Raw genomic sequence first — 18,166 nt, 5'->3', positions numbered from 1 at the left:
CCATTAGCATGTTTCCCCTTTTCTTTGTCTTCATTTCAGATGCAGAGTCCATTTATAATGTGAGATGGGAGTAGTTGTATTTATTTTTACTTCTATTCACAACCCAAAATAGGAAGAGGTGCAAAGAATAAGAACACTTTAGTTAACACAAGGGTTGGCTACTCTGCCCATGAAGATAATAGCGTTCAGAGGAACTTCTCTTATAAAAACCAGGAAGGGCCTGTTGGCCTTGAAGGTCACCCTATTGGGGTTTAGCGAACGGCCAGAAATCCCAACGGCGGTACTTGCAGCTGCTTCACTGCCTTCTTCATTTACCTGCAGGTCACATGGGAAATAAAACTGCTACATTAACCACTCTGCAGTTCATTATTGGCAGGTAAATCATACACAGACACAGCAATTCCTCAAAATGCTTTTGTTTTCCAGTAAAAAGTACATTTGGGTCAGGCTGAATTCCCTCCAGAATCCTACTTCTACTCGTTCTTTCATGCAGAAAACGTAAGGTACTTGTGTTTGTCCAAGCCTTGTGCTAGGTAGTAAGAGTTCCATTTAGGTAACTCAGAAATCTGAATGTACACAGGTCGTCACATTTCTGGCTGGTACCATTGTAAATGGTTTTACAGTGAATTTTTGGTGCTAGCTGCTGAAAGATTTTTGGCTCAGGATCTGAACTCCGGCTGGGCGCGGTGGCTCAAGCCTGTAATCCCAGCACTTTGGGAGGCCGAGGCGGGTAGATCACGAGGTCAAGAGATCGAGACCATCCTGGTCAACAAGGTGAAACCCCGTCTCTACTAAAAATACAAAAAATTAGCTGGACATGGTGGCGCGTGCCTGTAATCCCAGCTACTCAGGAGGCTGAGGCAGGAGAATTGCCTGAACCCAGGAGGTGGAGGTTGCGCCATTGCACTCCAGCCTGGGTAACAAGAGCGAAACTCCGTCTCAAAAAAAAAAAAAAAAAATTAGCTGAGCATGGTGGCAGATGCCTGTAGTCCCAGCTACTTGGAAGGCCGAGGTTGAGAGGATCGCTTGAACCTAGGATGCAGAGGTTGCAATGAGCTGAGATCACACCACTGCACTCCAGCCCGGGTGACAGAGCAAGACTCCATCTCAGTGAAAAGAAAAAAGAAAAAAAAAAAAATCTCGGTAGGAGACCCATTCAAAACCCTAACCTCCCATTTCTTTCATTTCATCAAACCCAATGAGCATTACCTTCATTCCACTTAAGCAAACATGTCCATGGCTACACCTTGGACTTGCCATCTCTAAACTGCTCTATCTTTGAAATTATATTAATAGCATCCTTTTCTCAGACTATAACCTTGTGTTCTTTCAAGCTATCACATTTCCTCACTCCCTTTAAAATTCCACTTTCCTCTGAACCAGGCATTTCCCACTAAGCTTGAGCCCTGGATCTATATTTACTAGCACCATGCTCTAAAGCATTTCTCTTTAACTACAACCTTCTTTCTTTTGGATGTCTTCAATTCTAGGAACTTTTCTACCACTGGCCCATCTCATTTCCCTCACAGCCTGGCTCCCGCAAAGAATAGTCTATCAGTGGTTCCCAAATCGCACTGTGCATAAGAATCTCCTGAGGAGTTTAGTCCGTACACAGATTCTCAGGGCCCATCCCAGAATCTCCAAAGACAAAGCTCCCCAGATGACTACTGCTGTTGGTCCATAGGTTAGTGTTTGCTTGAGAACCAGAAGTTCCACAGGCTGTACACAGCTATTACTCTAACACAGGTTCTTGGGGGAACACTAGGTTAAATGATATTCAACCGTTCTCTTTACTGTGAGACTTCTCAGACCTGAGCATGCCAGTGTGTACTGTTCATCTCCCACAAGAGGATATGTGTTTATTTGACCACCATTTCGTTTCCTGCAGTGTAGTCTAGTGCTCTAGTTGTCTGAGCACATTTTAAGACACTGATGCATACACACCAGCTTCCCTTTCTTACCTTCTATTTGCTCTTCATCCATTACAATTAGATATGTGCCTATGCTATTCTGTCCTTAGGGAAAGGTAAACCATGGGCAGTCTCCAATCTTTTTTTTTTTTTTTTTTTTTTTGAGACAGAGTTTCACTCTTCTTACCCAGGCTGGAGTGCAATGGCGCGATCTCGGCTCACCGCAACCTCCGCCTCCTGGGTTCAGGCAATTCTCCTGCCTCAGCCTCCTGAGTAGCTGGAATTACAGGCACGTGCCACCATGCCCAGCTAATTTATTGTATTTTTAGTAGAGACGGGGTTTCACCATGTTTACCAGGATGGTCTCGATCTCTTGACCTCGTGATCCACCCGCCTCGGCCTCCCAAAGTGCTGGGATTACAGGCTTGAGCCACCGCGCCCGGCTCCAATCTTTTTTTTAATTATTATTTAAAAATTTTTTGGTAGAGATAGGGTCTCACTATGTTGCCCAGGGTGGTTGTGAACTCCTGGGCTCAAGTGATCCTTCCATCTTGGCTCCCAAGGTGCTAGGGTTACAGGCATGAACCACCATGCCCGGCCCCCTGGAGTCTTCTTACTAGATGCTTTCCTTTTTTTTTTTTTTTTTTTTTTTTTGAGATAGAGTCTGGCTCTGTTGCCGAGGCTGGAGTATAGTGGTGCGATCTCAGCTCACTGCAACCTCCGTGTCCCAGGTACAAGTGATTCTCCTGCCTCAGCCTCCCAAGTAGCTAGGACTGCAAGCGTGTGCTACCACGGCCGCCTAATTTTTTGTATTTTTAGTGGAGACGGGGTTTCACTGTGTTAGCCAGGATGGTCTCCATCTTCTGACCTCATGATCTGCCTGCCTCGGCCTCCCAAAGTGTTGGGATTACAGGCATGAGCCACTGTGCCCAGCCTGATGCTTTCCATTTTCTTAAAACTTCTCCCTGGGTTTCTGCAACTCCATACTCTACTGGTTCTCCTCCTCATCCTATAATTTCCTTCTTGATGGCCTTTGCTGGCTTATTTTCTTGTACCACCCTCCCTATATGTTTGTGTTCCCACTTGACCTGCTACAGAAGTGGTAGTAGGAGGGAAGGCAGAACAATCACACCATGAGGGTTCTGGGAAGGGCTGTATTACAGCAGGCCTTGTGGAGGCCTTTTGCATGCATTAACACTGGAAACAGGCCTTTTCCACATGTGTCTCCTGTTATTCATGCATCTCCTGTCTGTACCCTAAGAGTTAGCGGTGCAAGAACTCCAGAGTTATAAATCACATGAAATCCTGAATAATGAAGTGGCAGAAAAGCAGCATAGGAAGAGAGAGTCGGGGAGGTGTACTCACCTCAAGAAATGCCTTATGGAATGCATCTGAGACATAGAGGTCGTTCCGGCTTTCTGCAACAATACCTGGAAGGAAGACCAGAGAAGGCTTTGTGACGGCAGAAAGTTGCCATCAACCAACAGATGGGAATTCAATTTGAATTAAGAGATCCTCAGCTGGACGCGGTGGCTTACACCTGTAATCCTAGCACTTTAGGAGGCCAAGGCAGGCGGATCACCTGACATCGGGAGCTCCAGACCAGCCTGACCAACATGGAGAAACCCCACCTCTACTAAAAATACAAAAATGAGCTGGCTGTGGTGGCACACGCCTGTAATCCCAGCTACTCAGGAGGCCGAGGCAGGATAATTGCTTGAACCTGGGAGGTGGAAGTTGCAGTAGAGCCAAGAACTTGCCATTGCACTCCAGCCTGGGCCACAAGAACAAAACTCCATCTCAAAAAAAAACAAAAAAGAGATCCTTTGGGGATTTTTGAAATGTAAGAAGAAATCCTAAATTGTCACCTAATCATACCCTCACAGTGAAAATGTGTTAAAGTAATACAATACTTTGGGGGCCAGGTCCAGTGGCTCACACCTGTAATCCCAGAACTTTGGGAGGCAAAGGTGGACAGATCACCTGAGGTCAAGAGTTCCAAACCAGTCTGACTAATATGGTGAAAACCTGTCTTTACTATAAAAATACAAAAATTAGCCAGGTGTGATGGCACATGTCTGTAATCCCAGCTACTTGGGAGACTGAAGCAGGAGAATCACTTGAACCTGGGAGGCAGACGTTGCACTGAGCCAAGATCGTTCCACTGCGCTCCAGCCTGGACAACGAGCAAAACTCTGTCTCAGTAATAATAATAATAATTATTATAAAGTAGTTTGGGCTTGTTCACTGTGGCTCCTGAGAATTCAGTCTCAAGCTTCAGCTCTTTGCAGGAGAGGAAAAGGGCAAGACTCTGTTCTTACAGAAAAACTCACTCCGTCTAGAAAGAACATCTTTCTTTCCAGTCTGGCAACATTTTTAGTTTTTAAAACGAGCTTAAAGACAGCTCAATACATTTAAAAAAAAAAATTCCATGGTGTATACATACCACATAAAAAAAAGAAAAAAAAAAGCCCAATAAAGATAAATCCAATTACTTAATGTCATAAACTTATTATTTATTTATGTATTTATATAGTCCATCTCAAAAATCTCACTGAGACAGAGTCTCGCCCAGTCACCCAGGCTGGAGTGCAGTGGTGTGATCTCAGCTCACTGCAACCTCTGCCTCCTAGGTTCAAGCAATTCTCCTGCCTCAGCCTCACAAGTAGCTGGGATTACATGTGCATGCCACCAGGCCCTGCTAATTTTTTGTATCTTTAGTAGAGACGGGGATTTCATTATGCTGGCCAGGCTGGTCTTGAACTCCTCACCTCATGATCCGCCTGCCTTGGCCTCCCAAAGTGCTGAGATTACAGGTGTGAGCCACTGCACCCTGCCTAAAAAAATACATATATATATCTTTTAAAGAAGTTGGCAGGCCACGGTGGCTCACACTTGTAATCCCAGCATTTAGGGAGGCCGAGGTGGGAGGATCATTTGAGCCCACAAGTTCAAGAACAGCCTGAGCAACACAGTGAAACTGTCTCTACAAAAAATAAAAAATTTAGCCAGGTACGGTGGTGCATGCCTGTAGTCCTAGCCTCTTGGGAGGTGGAGCTGGGAGGATTGCCTGAATCCAGGAGGTCGACACTGTAGTGTACTGTGATCATACCACTGCACTCCAGTCTGAGTGACAGAGTGAGACCCTATCGCTAAACAAGCATTAAAATACCTTTTTTTTTTTTTTCTGAGACAGAGTCTTGCTCTGTCGTCCAGGCTGAAGTGCAGTGGTGCAGTCTTGGCTCACTGCAAGCTCTGCCTCCCGGGTTCAAGCGATTCTCCTGCCTCAGCCTCCTGAGTAGCTGGGATTACAGGCATGCGCCATCTCACCCAGCTAATTTTTGTGTTCTTAGTAGAGATAAGGTTTCACCATGTTGTCCAGGCTGGTCTCTAACTCTTGACCTGGTGATCTGTATTAAAATATCTTTTAAAGAGGTTGAGTACTGTGGCTCATGCCTGTAATCCCAGCATTTTGGGAGTCTGAGGCAGGTGGATCACCTGAGGTCAGGAGTTTGAGGCCAACCTGACCAACAGGTTTTCTTTAGTAGAGAAAACCCCGTCTCTACTAAAAATACAAAAATTAGCCAGGGGTGGTGGCGGGTGCCTGTAATCCCAGCTACTCAGGAGGCTGAGACATAAGAATAGCTTGAACCCGGGAGGCAGAGGTTGCAGCGAGCCGAGATCTTGCCACTGCAGTCCAGCCTGGGCGACTGAGCAAGACTCCTTCTCAAAAATAAAAACAAAAACAAAATACAAAAATTAGCCAGGTGCCACGGGAGGTGCCTGTAATCCCAGCTACTCAGGATTACAGTCACTTGAACCCAGTGGGTGGAGGTTGCAGTGAGCTGAGATCCAGCCTGGGCGTCAGAGTGAGTCCTGTTTAATGGGAACCAAATTTCCCCAGCTCTTACTATCTGTCTCTTTCAAATTCCTCGCCACCTGTTCCTGTCTCCTCTAGCTGATACAGACCCACAGGGTACCAGTGGTGGCTGGGCCCATGGAGATCCAAGAACAAACTTCCCTTTTACGGGAGAGGAATCTAAGGCTTCAAAAGGAAAAGAGATTTCCACAAGTTAGCAGTAGAAACGGACGAGAATCCTGGTGTCCTGACTTGTTGCTCCTTTCTGTGCTTTCTCTAACTCCTCCACCTTTGGTAAGACTACCCTGTGGGTAGAGAGAGAAGGAAACTCTTTCCTAGACAAACCTGGGAGTTTGGACTTTTCAGGGCTGAATAGATCGACAAGGCCCATGTCTTGCAGCTGCTCCTTCAAACTGAAGCCGTCCTCAATGCGGAAGCGGGGCATGTGGACCACAAGCATCATCTCCTCCAACTCATCCAGCCACTCCTGCAGCACCTCTGGGGTGAGTTCCTGCTCCACCTTGGCCAGGCTCTTCTCAGGCTTGGGTAGGATGAGCACCATGGTGATGTCATCACCCTTGAAGGGCAACTCAAGCACCTGGGTGCCTTCAGCCACACGCCGATAACGGAACTTGCCTTCCTGGTACATCATAGACACTGAACACGAGTCTTCATCAGCCTTGTAGAACAGTTCCTTCCTTGTGTTCTCAGGGCTGAACTTTGACTTCCACAGACCCTGGAAGAGAACACCAGGTCAGAGAATCACAAAGCGACAAGAATATCTATAGGAGGATATTTATTGATACAAGGCATTCATATTATAGCATTACATTAATAGATAAGTATAATTATTAGGAAAAAAGACTGGAGGGATATGCGCAAAAAGGTTAATAATGACTATGTCAGAATGATGGAATTATGAGTAGGTTTTTCTCTGTGTACTTTTCTGTATTTCCCCAGATTTTCAGCTGTATTTGCTTCTATAATCAGAAAAATAAAAACCAAAACCAAGAACAATGTACAAGCCTCTCTGCAAATCTCTTCTTGAGTTTAAATCTAATTGCCTTGTGCTGTCTGCCTTCCACCAACCTCTTTTCTTTTTCTTTTTTCTTTTCTTTTGAGACCGAGTTTTGCTCTTGTTGCCCAGGCTGGAGTGCAATGGCACGATCTCAGCTCACTGCAACCTCTACCTACCGGGTTCAAGCAATTCTCCTACCTCAGCTCCCAAGTTGCTTGGATTACAGGCACCTGCTACCATGCCCGGCTAATTTTTGTATTTGTAGAGACGGAGTTTCGCTATGTGGGCCAGGCTGGTCTCGAACTCCTGACTTCAGGTGATCCACCTGCCTCGGCCTCTCAAAGTGCTGGGATTACAGGCGTGAGTCCCCAGACCTCTTTTCTAAGGGCCAACCTCAAAAGTCCTAGGCTCTGCCAGACACAGACATAGATAACAAGCAGAGGATGTGTCCTGACTGACTTCCTCTTCAAACTGGGAGGGACCCTGAGATAGAAGACACACTTTTGAAAATTGCGATTCTTGGTTTAGCACCAAGGATCAAAAAATAAAAATTAAAAAAGAAAATTGCGATTCTTACCACTTTCTAGCTCTTTGATTTGGAGACAGGCCATTTAACTCTTCTTTTTTGGTGGGGGACAAGGTCTCACTCTGTGTCCCAGGTTGGAGTGACGCAGTGGCAAGCTTATGGCTCATTGCAGCCTCAACCTCCCAGGCTCAAGCTATCCTCCCACCTCAGCTTCCCAGGTGGCTAGGACTACACGAGTGCACCACCATGCCCGGCTGACTTTCATTTTTCATAAATACGGATCTCTCTGTGCTGCCCAGGCTGGTCTTGAATTTCTGTGCTTGAGTGATCCTCCTGCCTCAGCTTCCCAAAGTTCTGGGATCACAAGTGTGAGTCACCTTGCCTGACCCATTTAACTCTTCTGAGTGGTGGTTTCTCATCTGTAACCTAGGAGCTGGTGATAGCTGATATTTATAGAATGCTTACTGTGTGCCAGGCACTGTTCTAAGCATTTTGCATGCATTAACTTAACACCTTATTTACTTGCAGTAACTACCCCAGTACCCCTATATGGTAGATGCATCATTATTACCATATTATAGATACAGAAATTGGAGCATAGAAAGGTCTCAGGTAGGCCGGGCGCAGTGGCTCACACCTGTAATCCCAGCACTTTGGGAAGCCAAGGTGGATGGATTACGAGGTCAAGAGATTGAGGCCATCCTGGTCAACATGGTGAAACCCCATCTCTACTAAAAATACAAAAATTAGCTGGGCATGGTGGCACACACCTGTAATCCCAGCTACTTGGGAGGCTGAGGCAGGAGAATCGCTTGAACCCAGGAGGTGGAGGTTGCAGTGAGCTGAGATCACACCATTGCACTCCAGACTGGGTGACAAAGTGAGGCTCTGTCTCAAAAAAAAAAAAGGTCTCAGGTAACTCACCCAAGTTCACACAGTCAGAAATGGAAGTCAAGATTTAAAGTTAAGTAATTTGTCCAAGTGGCCCTGGATGTGAGGATCAAGAGGGCTAATAAATGGCAAATTGTTCTGCAAACTGTAAAGGGCAAATACATATGGTAGAAATACAGTCTGCTCTATCTTTGGGGAGAGAGAAACCGTAAGAGACAGAGTGACTGACAGCAGCAGGGACTGGCTAATCCCCTAGGCCCCATGGGAGGGAAGGATGTACCTGGAGCACATCCCAGGATGGGCAAAATATGCCACAATTCCACCTGCCTTAAGCTGGTGGTCTCCTGAGCATCATCAATCTGCTTATTACCACTCCCCTCTTCCTTTTCCTTTTTAAATGTAATCAGGTTAACACAGTCTTCAGAACACTACTCTGAGGAAAACAAGGCCTTCTGCATCGGTAAGTAATAGCACCTCCGCCAAGTCTGAGGTGAGCCTGGCACCTGCAAGCCCAGAAGATTTAGGCTAAAACTGGGTTTTAAAGGAAAGAAAATAATTTTTAAAAAGATAAAGAATATAGGCCAGGCGTGGTGGCTCACGCCTGTGATCCCAGCACTTTGGGAGGCCGAGGTGGGTGGATCACAAGGTCAGGCGTTCAAGACCAGCGTGACCAACATGGTAAAACCCTGTCTCTACTAAAAATACAAAAATTAGCCAGATGTGGTGGCATGCGCCTGTAATCCCAGCTACCTGGGAGGCTGAGGCAGGAGAATCGCTTGAACCTGGAAGGCAGATGTTGCCGTGAGCGAGATTACGCCACTGCACTCCAGCCTGGGCAACAGAGCGAGCCTCTGTCTCAAAAAAAGAAAAAAAAAGGTAAAGAATATAAAAATAGCTGGGCAAGGTGGCTCATGCCTATAATCCCAGCACTTTGGGAGGCCAAGGTGGGCAGATCATGTAGTCAGGAGTTCAAGACCGGTCTGGACAACATAGTGAAACCCCATCTTTACTAAAAATACAAAAAATTAGACAGCTGTGGTGGTGTGCGCCTGTAATCTCAGCTACTCCAGAGGCTGAGGCAGGAGAATCAACCTCCCCGTGAATGCGGTAGGCAGAGGTTGGAGCGAGCTGAGATCACGCCATTGCAGTCCAGCCTGGGTGACAGTGCAAGACTCCATCTCAAAAATAATAAAAAAGAAATATAAAAATAAATTTTCAAAAATAAGATTTAGGCAAAGGGAACTTTGAGTCATTGTAGACGCTGCTTCAGATGATGGGGAAAAATCGCAGCACTGAAGCCTGTTAACACATTGACTCTGTCATTTTCTTCCAGATTTCAAAATGGAGTTAACTAGACAGCAGAATCACATATATATGAGAGTTTGTCACTGTGCACACCTCGCAGTGGGGTGTGATGGGTTTGTTTGTGTGCCCACTCTGCCATCAGCCTGGGGACACTACCACACCTCCCTGTATGGAAGGCCAGCAGCCATGGTTTAAAAGATTCTGGGCTCTCAGCAAATGCATTTGTCTTCCCAGATCATGCATGGACCATTTCTCAGAAAGGATCTACCGACACATGCCCAGTAGTGTGAAAGAGGGTAAGCTGGCCACGTGTGATGGTTCATGCCTGTAATCCCAGCACTTTGGGAGGCCAAGGCAGGAGGACTGCTTGAGCCCATGAGTTCAAGACCAGCCTGGGCAACATACAAAACATTTAAAAATTAGCCTGGTATGGTAGCATGCACCTGTAGTCCCAGCTACTTGGGAGGCTGAGGTGGGAGGGCTGTTGGAGCCTGGGAGCTCAAGGCTGCAGTGAGCTGTGACTCTGCCACTGCACTCCAGCCTGGGCGACAGAGTGGGATTCTGTATTAAAAAATAAAAATGAAAATAAATGGAGGCAAGGAGGAAATACGGGTAGGGACAGGAGGCAGAGGCAGGACCTTCGGAGAAGTTGGTTCAGCTCTGCCTTCTACTGTTGGAATCTTTTCACTCAGCCCTTAGGCTTTTTTTGCCCATTTAGATTGACCTGGCCTGCTGACCTGTGTAGCTTTAGGCAGTTCATTTGCCCTCTCAGGGCTTCAGTCTCACCATTAAAGAAAAGGACGAAAGAAGGAGGGTAAGCTGAAGAGCAAGAGGAAGTTCCTGGGGCCTCTCCAGGGCCATTCTGAGTACCTTGAAGTAAATGGTGTTAACCAGCACCAGAACAGTGAGTTCATTGATGGCTTCCGGGGGAATGACGTCGGCAATTCGGCCTTCGGTCTTATTGGACACCCATTTGTTGATGGCCACTCTGGATTTCTCTGCATTTTCCTGAGGAGAACAGGAAAGAAACCTGCTCACCTGTGCAATTCAATTGGTTTTTCCATTTTCCCGGGCGGCATTTTATTTCTGTCACCATCCCTCTGCCTTTTTCTAACACTCAACTAAGAAGCCATTGCTCTAACTCACATTGGGGAAACTTCACATACCTAATATAGTGCCGTGAATCTTTCCCATAGCTAATAAATATTATCAGAAGAAAAAGAACAAAAAGAAACAGGAAAAAAATCAAGGAAATGAAAAGAAGGAAGAGAAAATAGTCTGGGAAAAAGAAGATAAAATATTGTTTTCTCTGACTTTGGAAAGCCTGAACTCACAAAAGTAGAGTTTCCAAGACATGTTCCAGGGGAAGCAATGAATGATGGCACGTTATATGGGGCTGGCAGGTTATATGGAGGAGAGAGATGCCCATGTGGTCAAATAAGGTTGAGGAATGCTGATTGATATCTTGTTTGTAGAGTTTCTCAGGCCTTCATAGGCCCATGTGCTTCATGAATCTTCAAGAAGAGAATATACAACATTCACCATGTACCAACTTTATTTGACCATGATAAGTTTTCGAATTAAATAAGATACCTTGAAGGACTGGCATCTTCAAAACACTCTTTGGTATGTATTTGAAGTTGGTGGACGGAATGAAGAATTGATTATTTATTCACATTTTCTGGGCAGTCACTAAAATCTAAGCATGGATACCATTGATTTCTCAGGTTTCAAATCAGAATAACTATTCCAGGATTTCTGACTTGTAGTCAGCCTGCCAGCAGCCTTCAGCGGCAAAGCAGTGTGAATTTGGATCCTGTTTCTCCACCTCCTCAATCTCTGAGTGGAGAGGAAGGACTCGGAGGTCAGGGGCAACATCTGCAACTCACCTTGAAGTCCAGGGGCTGGAGTTTGGCTCCATATACCAACTCACTGATGTCCTGGTAGGTCTCGTTGAAGGTAAGGGATTTGTCTCCAAAAAGGCGATTGGCTGATACCAACTTGGAGGACTTATTGGCTTTTCGATAGAGTCGGCAGTTCAGTTTGGCAAAGAAGAAGTGGATCTGGTCAGATGTTTTCTCAGATATGGTGTCAAACTTAAATACCTATAGAAGTCAAAAGAAAATGGTGTGGGTTTGGTGGGCAGCCTAGCTAACATGGGTGGTGAGCACATGCTGCTGTCTCAGCCTCTTCAGTTGTGAACTTCTTCAAGCACAGTGCCTGGCACAGCATAAGTGCTCAACTCATGTGTGTTCTGATGAATAAAGGGATAAAAGAAGAATGAAGGGTAGGAAGGATAAAGGGAAAAAGAGAGACGGGGTTGCTACCTAAAGTCTCTGAAGGGCTCTAGATAAACACACAGGTGTTTTCTTGCTAGAATAGAAGTCCTCTTGGTGATTCTGGACAGAAAAGAGAATCAGAAGTGTCCCTTCTTGTAAGAAACACTTTTGTGGCATCTACTGGGACCACCTGCTCAAGGAGGCTCTGGGATACTGGTGGTAAGGGTGAAAAAGGAAGAGTGAATCTATCAGCAAGGGGTTAAACAGGCCCAGAATCAAAAAGTCTCAGGGTTGAAAAGGACTTAGAAGTCACCCATGCCTGTCATAGCCATTGCAGCTGCATCCCCAACGACCGCCGACCTTCACCATCCCCAAGGCAAAATGGGTGAGGCTGATCCCCTCCTCCCTTTCCATGCTCTCTCCTTAGGCTACAGAAAGCCTTTTGGATTTTATCTGTTCTCTGCCTTTGGTTTTCCTGATTTTGTTCCAGTAGGTACTTTTTTTGTTGGGGGGATTTTGCTTTTAATCAAAAGCTTGGTGCTGAGTGTCTCTTTTCTCCAGGGAAATTCAGTCTCACCTGCTTTCCCAACACACGACATTTGTGTAAAGAGGAGGACCCAAGGAACATGCTTGGTTTGGAAACAGTGTTCTGTTCTTCTTACAGGAAGGGTTACATTTAAGATCTTACTTGGGGACAGAGACATGAGGGATATGGAAGTGCTTTGAGACCAGTACCAATGTACACAGAATTGACTGAGGGCCCCGAGAAGGCAGTATTAAGTGTTTTAAGAGTTTTTAAACCTATAGTTTCTTTTGGGGAGTGAAGAGTTGGGTTAACTTACCCCAGAAGGTAAGTGAAGTTCCATGGAAATTGACCACTAGAATAGAAGGAACCCTCCTAAGACCCACAGACTTTAGTGTCCAAGGTTCAAATAAGCACCATATACCATCCTGAAGAGCCTCGTGCCTCCCTATCGATGATCTCTGCTTCCAAATTGTGATTCAACCTAAAGAAAGACTGTCAGGTAGCCAAGCCAAACACAGATTAAAGATCTAGTGTTTACATCCATGATTTATCATAGCCCCATAATCAATTTATGATATTTCTTATTTCTTCTTACTTCCCTCCCACAAAAGGCGGTGGGGGGGTTGGGTGGGGGCACAGTGGGAACTAAGTCACTGATCTGAAATGATCCTTACTTTCTAGAGCCAGAAAATACTCTCATGTCCTTGAGGCTTTTCCTGGCTTTCCTGGGCCTCTGGTCTCAATATACATCCTCGGCCAGGTGCAGTGGCTCACACGTGTAATCCCAGCACTTTGGGAGACCGAGGCAGGCAGATCCCTTGAGGTCAAGAGTTTCAGACTGGCCTGACCAACATGGTGAAATCCTGTCTCTACTAAAAATACAAAACTTAGCCGGGTGTGGTTGTGTAAAGCTGTAATTCCAGCTACACAGGAGGCTGAGGTGGGAGAATTGCTTGAACCCGGGAGATGGAAGTTGCAGTGAACTAAGATCGCGTCACTGCACTCCAGCCTGGGTGACAGAGTGAGACTCTATCTTTATTTTTTTTTTTTATTTTTATTTTTTTTTGAGACGGAGTTTCGCTCTTGTCACCCAGGCTGGAGTGCAATGGCGCGATCTCGGCTCACCGCAACCTCCGCCTCCTGGGTTCAGGCAATTCTCCTGCCTCAGCCTCCTGAGTAGCTGGGATTACAGGCACGCGCCACCACGCCCAGCTAATTTTTTGTATTTTTAGTAGAGACGGGGTTTCACCATGTTGACCAGGTTGGTCTCGATCTCTCGACCTTGTGATCCACCCGCCTCGGCCTCCCAAAGTGCTGGGATTACAGGCTTGAGCCACCGCGCCCGGCGACTCTATCTTTAAAAAAAAAAAAATTATCCTAGAATATTTTTCCACAAGAGCCCATATGCCTGATGTCACCAGATGGTAAAGCTCCTCTTCTCCTGCCAGGGGAGGGGCTGGTAGTCTCCACCTCCCAACACAGCACCTGGCACAGAAGAAGTGCTGAACAAATAAATAGATAAATGATCAAATTAGTGAGTAAACATACAGATGAAAGAACTACTAAAGAGAAGTTAAAAGAGACACAAGCCTTCCCCCATTTTAAGGTAGCTCAAAAGAGGAAACCTGGATTTACCAGGCAGATATCCAAGTGGTAATTCCTTGCCTAATTAAAAAAAATTATTTTCAAAGGGAATTATAACACATGTAGTGGTTCAATGGGAATCATAATGCATAATGAGCGCCCCTAGTGGCCTGCAGAGTTGGTGCAGGAGTCATTGGATCTAGGGACGCCCTAAAGGTGCTCCTAGCAAGGTAGCTGGGCAGAAGGCCTGTGGGTCGTACCTCCATCAGTTGCTTGAGGGTGTCGTTACAGGCACCCAGCTTGGTCATAGCAAAAGCCGTGGAGATACTCAGGGGTGACAGGAAAATGTTGTCATTGTCATTCTTGGAATCTGCCAGGTGCTGATAGAAGGTGGTAGCAAAGCGGGAATTGGCCTTGGACAGTTCCCAGACGCGCGGGTTGGTGGCCTCGGGGATCTTCTGTTCTGAGCCCTCATCCTCAGTTGCCTTCTTCTCTGGGGAGCGGTAAATGCACATGGGATTCATGGGAATGTCCCGGGGCTTGGCTATGCAGATGTCTTTAGGGCTCTCCTGAGAGGTCACACTGCCCCAGAGGCCAATGAGCAGCAAGGACAGAAGATGTACCTTCCTGCAAGGGGACAAAATGCTGAGTTAAGCTAAGCTGCAACCCCACTGTCCACCACAGAGTTACCCCAGGAAAGCAGAGGATGCCAGCCCACCTGGTGTGGCCAAGAGAAGGGCTAAAGCCTTTGAACCGGATACAAGGCCCAGGACAGGTTCAGTCCTAGACTTCTTGCCAGGGGATAGTTCACTTGCCTGGACATGGTCATGTTGGAATTAGAATTAACTGACGGTTATTTGAAGTATTATGTGCTCAAGGCCCCATGCTGGAAGAAGAAAGAATGCGAAGCTTCCTGTTCGCGAGATGTAATGCGCAAGCATAAAAATCCGGCCAGGAACTTCCGTGCCCAATGAAGAGCCAGGACAGCAGGGGGAGCCGTCTGCAGAAACTGGGGAAGGACTCTGATGGATGCAGCAGAGAGATTTCAGCAACACAAGAGAGGTAAGAGGAAGTGGATGGAGCAAAGGCAGTATCTGACCGGGCGCGGTGGCTCACGCCTGTAATCCCAGCACTTTGGGAAGCTGAGGTGGGCAGATCACTTGAGGTCAGGTGTTGAAGATCAGCCAGACAACCTGGTGAAACGCCGTCTCTACTAAAAATACAAAAATTAGCTGGGTGTGATGGTGCACACCTGTGTTCCCAGCTACTCGGGAGGCTGAGGCAGAACTGCTTGCACCTGGGAGGTGGAGGTTGCAGTGAGCCGAGATTGCGCCCGTGCACTCCAACCTGGGTGACAAGAACGAGACTCAGTCTCAAAACCCAACAAAAAGAAAACAAAGGCGACATCTGTGTGTTGAAGATGTCCGCATTTCCAGCTCCGCCCTCACCCTTCCACTGAACTCCAGACCGACTGTTTGCTGGACAATTCCACTAGAAACTCCGACAAGTTCTTTAGGGAAATAGGACCAAACTGAACTGGCAATTACTTCTCCTCCAAGCGCCTGCTCCACGTGTCCTCTAGCTCAGAGAATGGGCTTAGTGAATCCAGTCCGGAAACCTGAGAGTCACCCGGGATTCCTCCCTCTCTAGCTCCTCATTTAGTCAGACCCCAGAGTCAGTCAGTTTTCTTTCTTTGCTCTCTCACGAGTTATTGCCACTGCTTTCGTTCAGGCTCTCATCCATTTTTATTGCCTGGAATTTTTAGTATCTCCAACATGGATTCAATAAAGGTAAGCGAAGCTAATATCACATTTTTTTTAAAAAAAAAGTGAGGTAGTTGGGACACTCGGTGAAGCAAAAGTGTCTTGTAATCTTTTTTGTAGGTAAGACACAGTGGGCCAGGGGCCGCCTCCAGCTGGTTGAGGGTCCCTGGGTGTAGAGAAGGGAGCCTGTCTGTGGGTGCTGGGAGAGAAAGACAGGCGCCCGGTGCAGATTCACGGACGCGGTCTGGTGGGCAAGCGTGGGGCTGTCTGGAAGCTGGGGCAGATGAGGGGGCCTTGCCTTCTTGTCTGCTCTGAGGCCAGTCCTGCAGCCCTTTCGAGAGCAGAGGCACCAAGGGAGACGCGTCAAGCAGGCTGAAGCCGCAGAGGGAGAGGGAGGAGCGCGCGTTCACCTTCCCGTCTCCACGGCCTTCGGTTCCCCACTCTGTCCGGCTACATTTGGAGGTGCAGTTCGAGGCCGAGGGGCCCGGGGGGAGGGAGGTCGGTGGGGGGATCTGGGTGGAAGAAGGGGCGGAAAGGGAGTGAGGAGGTCCTCGCGGGTAGCGTCCGCCCCGTCCCCGGTGCAGGGCAGGCCCTGGGGGTTCCCCGTGGAGCGCCCCCTGGACCCGCGTGAGTGCTGGCGCCCTGCACAGCCTCTTTACACCAGGGACGACGGCCCCCCGCTGTCTCGGGCTCGGGACCCACGGTGCGGCCTCGGCGAGGCCTCGCCCCAAGCGCGGAGGGAGAGGGAGAGAGGGAGGGCGCCTGAAATGACGCCCTCCGAGCGGGCCTTCGACTGTGCCGACCCGGGAGCGGGCCCGGCCTTCTCGGAGGCGTTCGAGGTCGTTCCTGTGAGTCGTGCGGCCGTCGGAACACCCCGTGGGGGCGGGCAGCGGGAACGCGCGGCCCTCCTACCTTTTACTATTCATGGAGACGAGGCTTCTTCCAGAGCCTCCAGTTCCTATCGCGTTGGAATCCATGGTCGCGAGCCTTCCGCGGGGCTGGGCGGCTGGAGACGGTGTGGTCTGCGGCGATCCGTCCCAAAACTGGTTCTCGCCTCTCGGTCTCACGGAGGTTCCAGAGGCCAGGGTGAAGCAAGGAGCTGGTCGGGAGGAGAGAGCCGAGGTCAAAGGCTGATGACCAGTTCCCAGGGTTAAGCAAAGTGTAGAGCCCGGGTGATGTTTAATGAGTAGAGAAGTTTTAAAGTTCAGTCAGGGCCGGGGAAGGCGCGGGCCGCCTCTCCGCGCGCAGGCCCTCACTGCTCACCTTCGTGGGAAAGGAGAGGGAGGGCGCCTTCCTACCCTCAGACTCGGCTAGGAAATACCGACCCAGGGGAGATTCGTCTGCAGGATGTTTTCCTTCTGGTTCACCAGATCAGAAGAAATAGTTAATGTCCAAAAACTTCTAGCCCTCTACCTGTAATTTCCTCTCATAGTTTTCTTTTCTTTTCTTTTCTTTTTCTTTTTTTTTTTTTTTTTTTTTTTGAGGCGTAGTTTCACTCTTGTTACCCAGGCTGGAGTGCAATGGCGCGATCTCGGCTCACCGCAACCTCCGCCTCCTGGGGTCAGGCAATTCTCCTGCCTCAGCCTCCTGAGTAGCTGGGATTACAGGCACGTGCCACCATGCCCAGCTAATTTTTGGCACTTTTAGTAGAGACGGGGTTTCACCATGTTGACCGGGATGGTCTCGATCTCTCGACCTCGTGATCCACCCGCCTCGGCCTCCCAAAGTGCTGGGATTACAGGCTTGAGCCACCGCACCCGGCTCCTCTCATAGTTTTCTTTATGGAGATAGAGACATCTAATTAGAGGAGGCAAAAAGGGACAAGCTGCTACCTTGAGGCATCTGAGCGCCAAGGAACACACAATGGTCACACTGTGGCCCCCAGAGAGACCCATTCCCCAGCAGCCCTGAGGTGGTGGGACAGGAACAGAAGAGCAGGGCCCTCGGGGTGTATGCCAAGCGTGTTTCTAAGGGGTTCCAGCAGCAGGGAGATATTTGGCAAAACTCTATCGGGGGGTCAGGAGACAGAGTGTGGGGCAGGTAGAAAACCCACATGCAACTGCTGAAATAAAAACAAACGAAATCATATTTATGTGTATTGTTAGTTGTACTAGTTGTCAGGGAAATTGGGTAAATTCAAACTAATGGAGATAAAGGGCAAGTTTGTTTACATTTTCCTCTTCTGAAATAGCCAGAAGCACTATCACAAGGATTGTGGCCGCCCAGTTCACAGGGCGCCTGTGCCTCCTGCTGTGGGATCAGGGACTCCTTGAAGTTGTTGTTGCAGTCATAGGAATCTTAGAGAGGGCTTCAGTTGTGAGAGAGGACATTTCTGCTGGGCTGAAGCTGTGTCTGAGTTCTTGGCTGACTCCGACCCTGGACCCTTTGAGGCCCTTCATCAGCAGTGTGAACAGTTACCAAGAATGGTCCCAAAGGGTTTCAGAATGCCCAGAGGCTCATCTGTCGCCCCGGATTAAAGATGACTGAAAAGGCTCCTGTTCTGTA

The 18,166-nt window shown here is 47.9% G+C and overlaps 1 protein-coding gene across 1 annotated transcript; it reads right to left on the bottom strand.

Annotated features, from left to right (window-relative positions):
• Positions 1 to 51: 51 nt before the first annotated feature.
• SERPINC1 (serpin family C member 1) lies at positions 52 to 16,819 on the bottom strand. Its single transcript, XM_010336109.3, has 7 exons — positions 16,574 to 16,819; positions 14,159 to 14,525; positions 11,399 to 11,614; positions 10,380 to 10,517; positions 6,115 to 6,505; positions 3,276 to 3,340; positions 52 to 315 (listed from the first exon to the last, which is right to left on the bottom strand). Exons 1-7 carry the CDS (start codon positions 16,636 to 16,638, stop codon positions 139 to 141), a joined length of 1,419 nt encoding a protein of 472 aa, XP_010334411.1. The 5' UTR covers positions 16,639 to 16,819; the 3' UTR covers positions 52 to 138.
• Positions 16,820 to 18,166: the final 1,347 nt, after the last annotated feature.

The sequence above is a fragment of the Saimiri boliviensis genome, chromosome 19, assembly GCF_048565385.1.
Source record: "Saimiri boliviensis isolate mSaiBol1 chromosome 19, mSaiBol1.pri, whole genome shotgun sequence".
Lineage (NCBI taxonomy): Eukaryota > Metazoa > Chordata > Mammalia > Primates > Cebidae > Saimiri > Saimiri boliviensis.
This window is presented reverse-complemented; position numbering and strand designations above follow the sequence as displayed.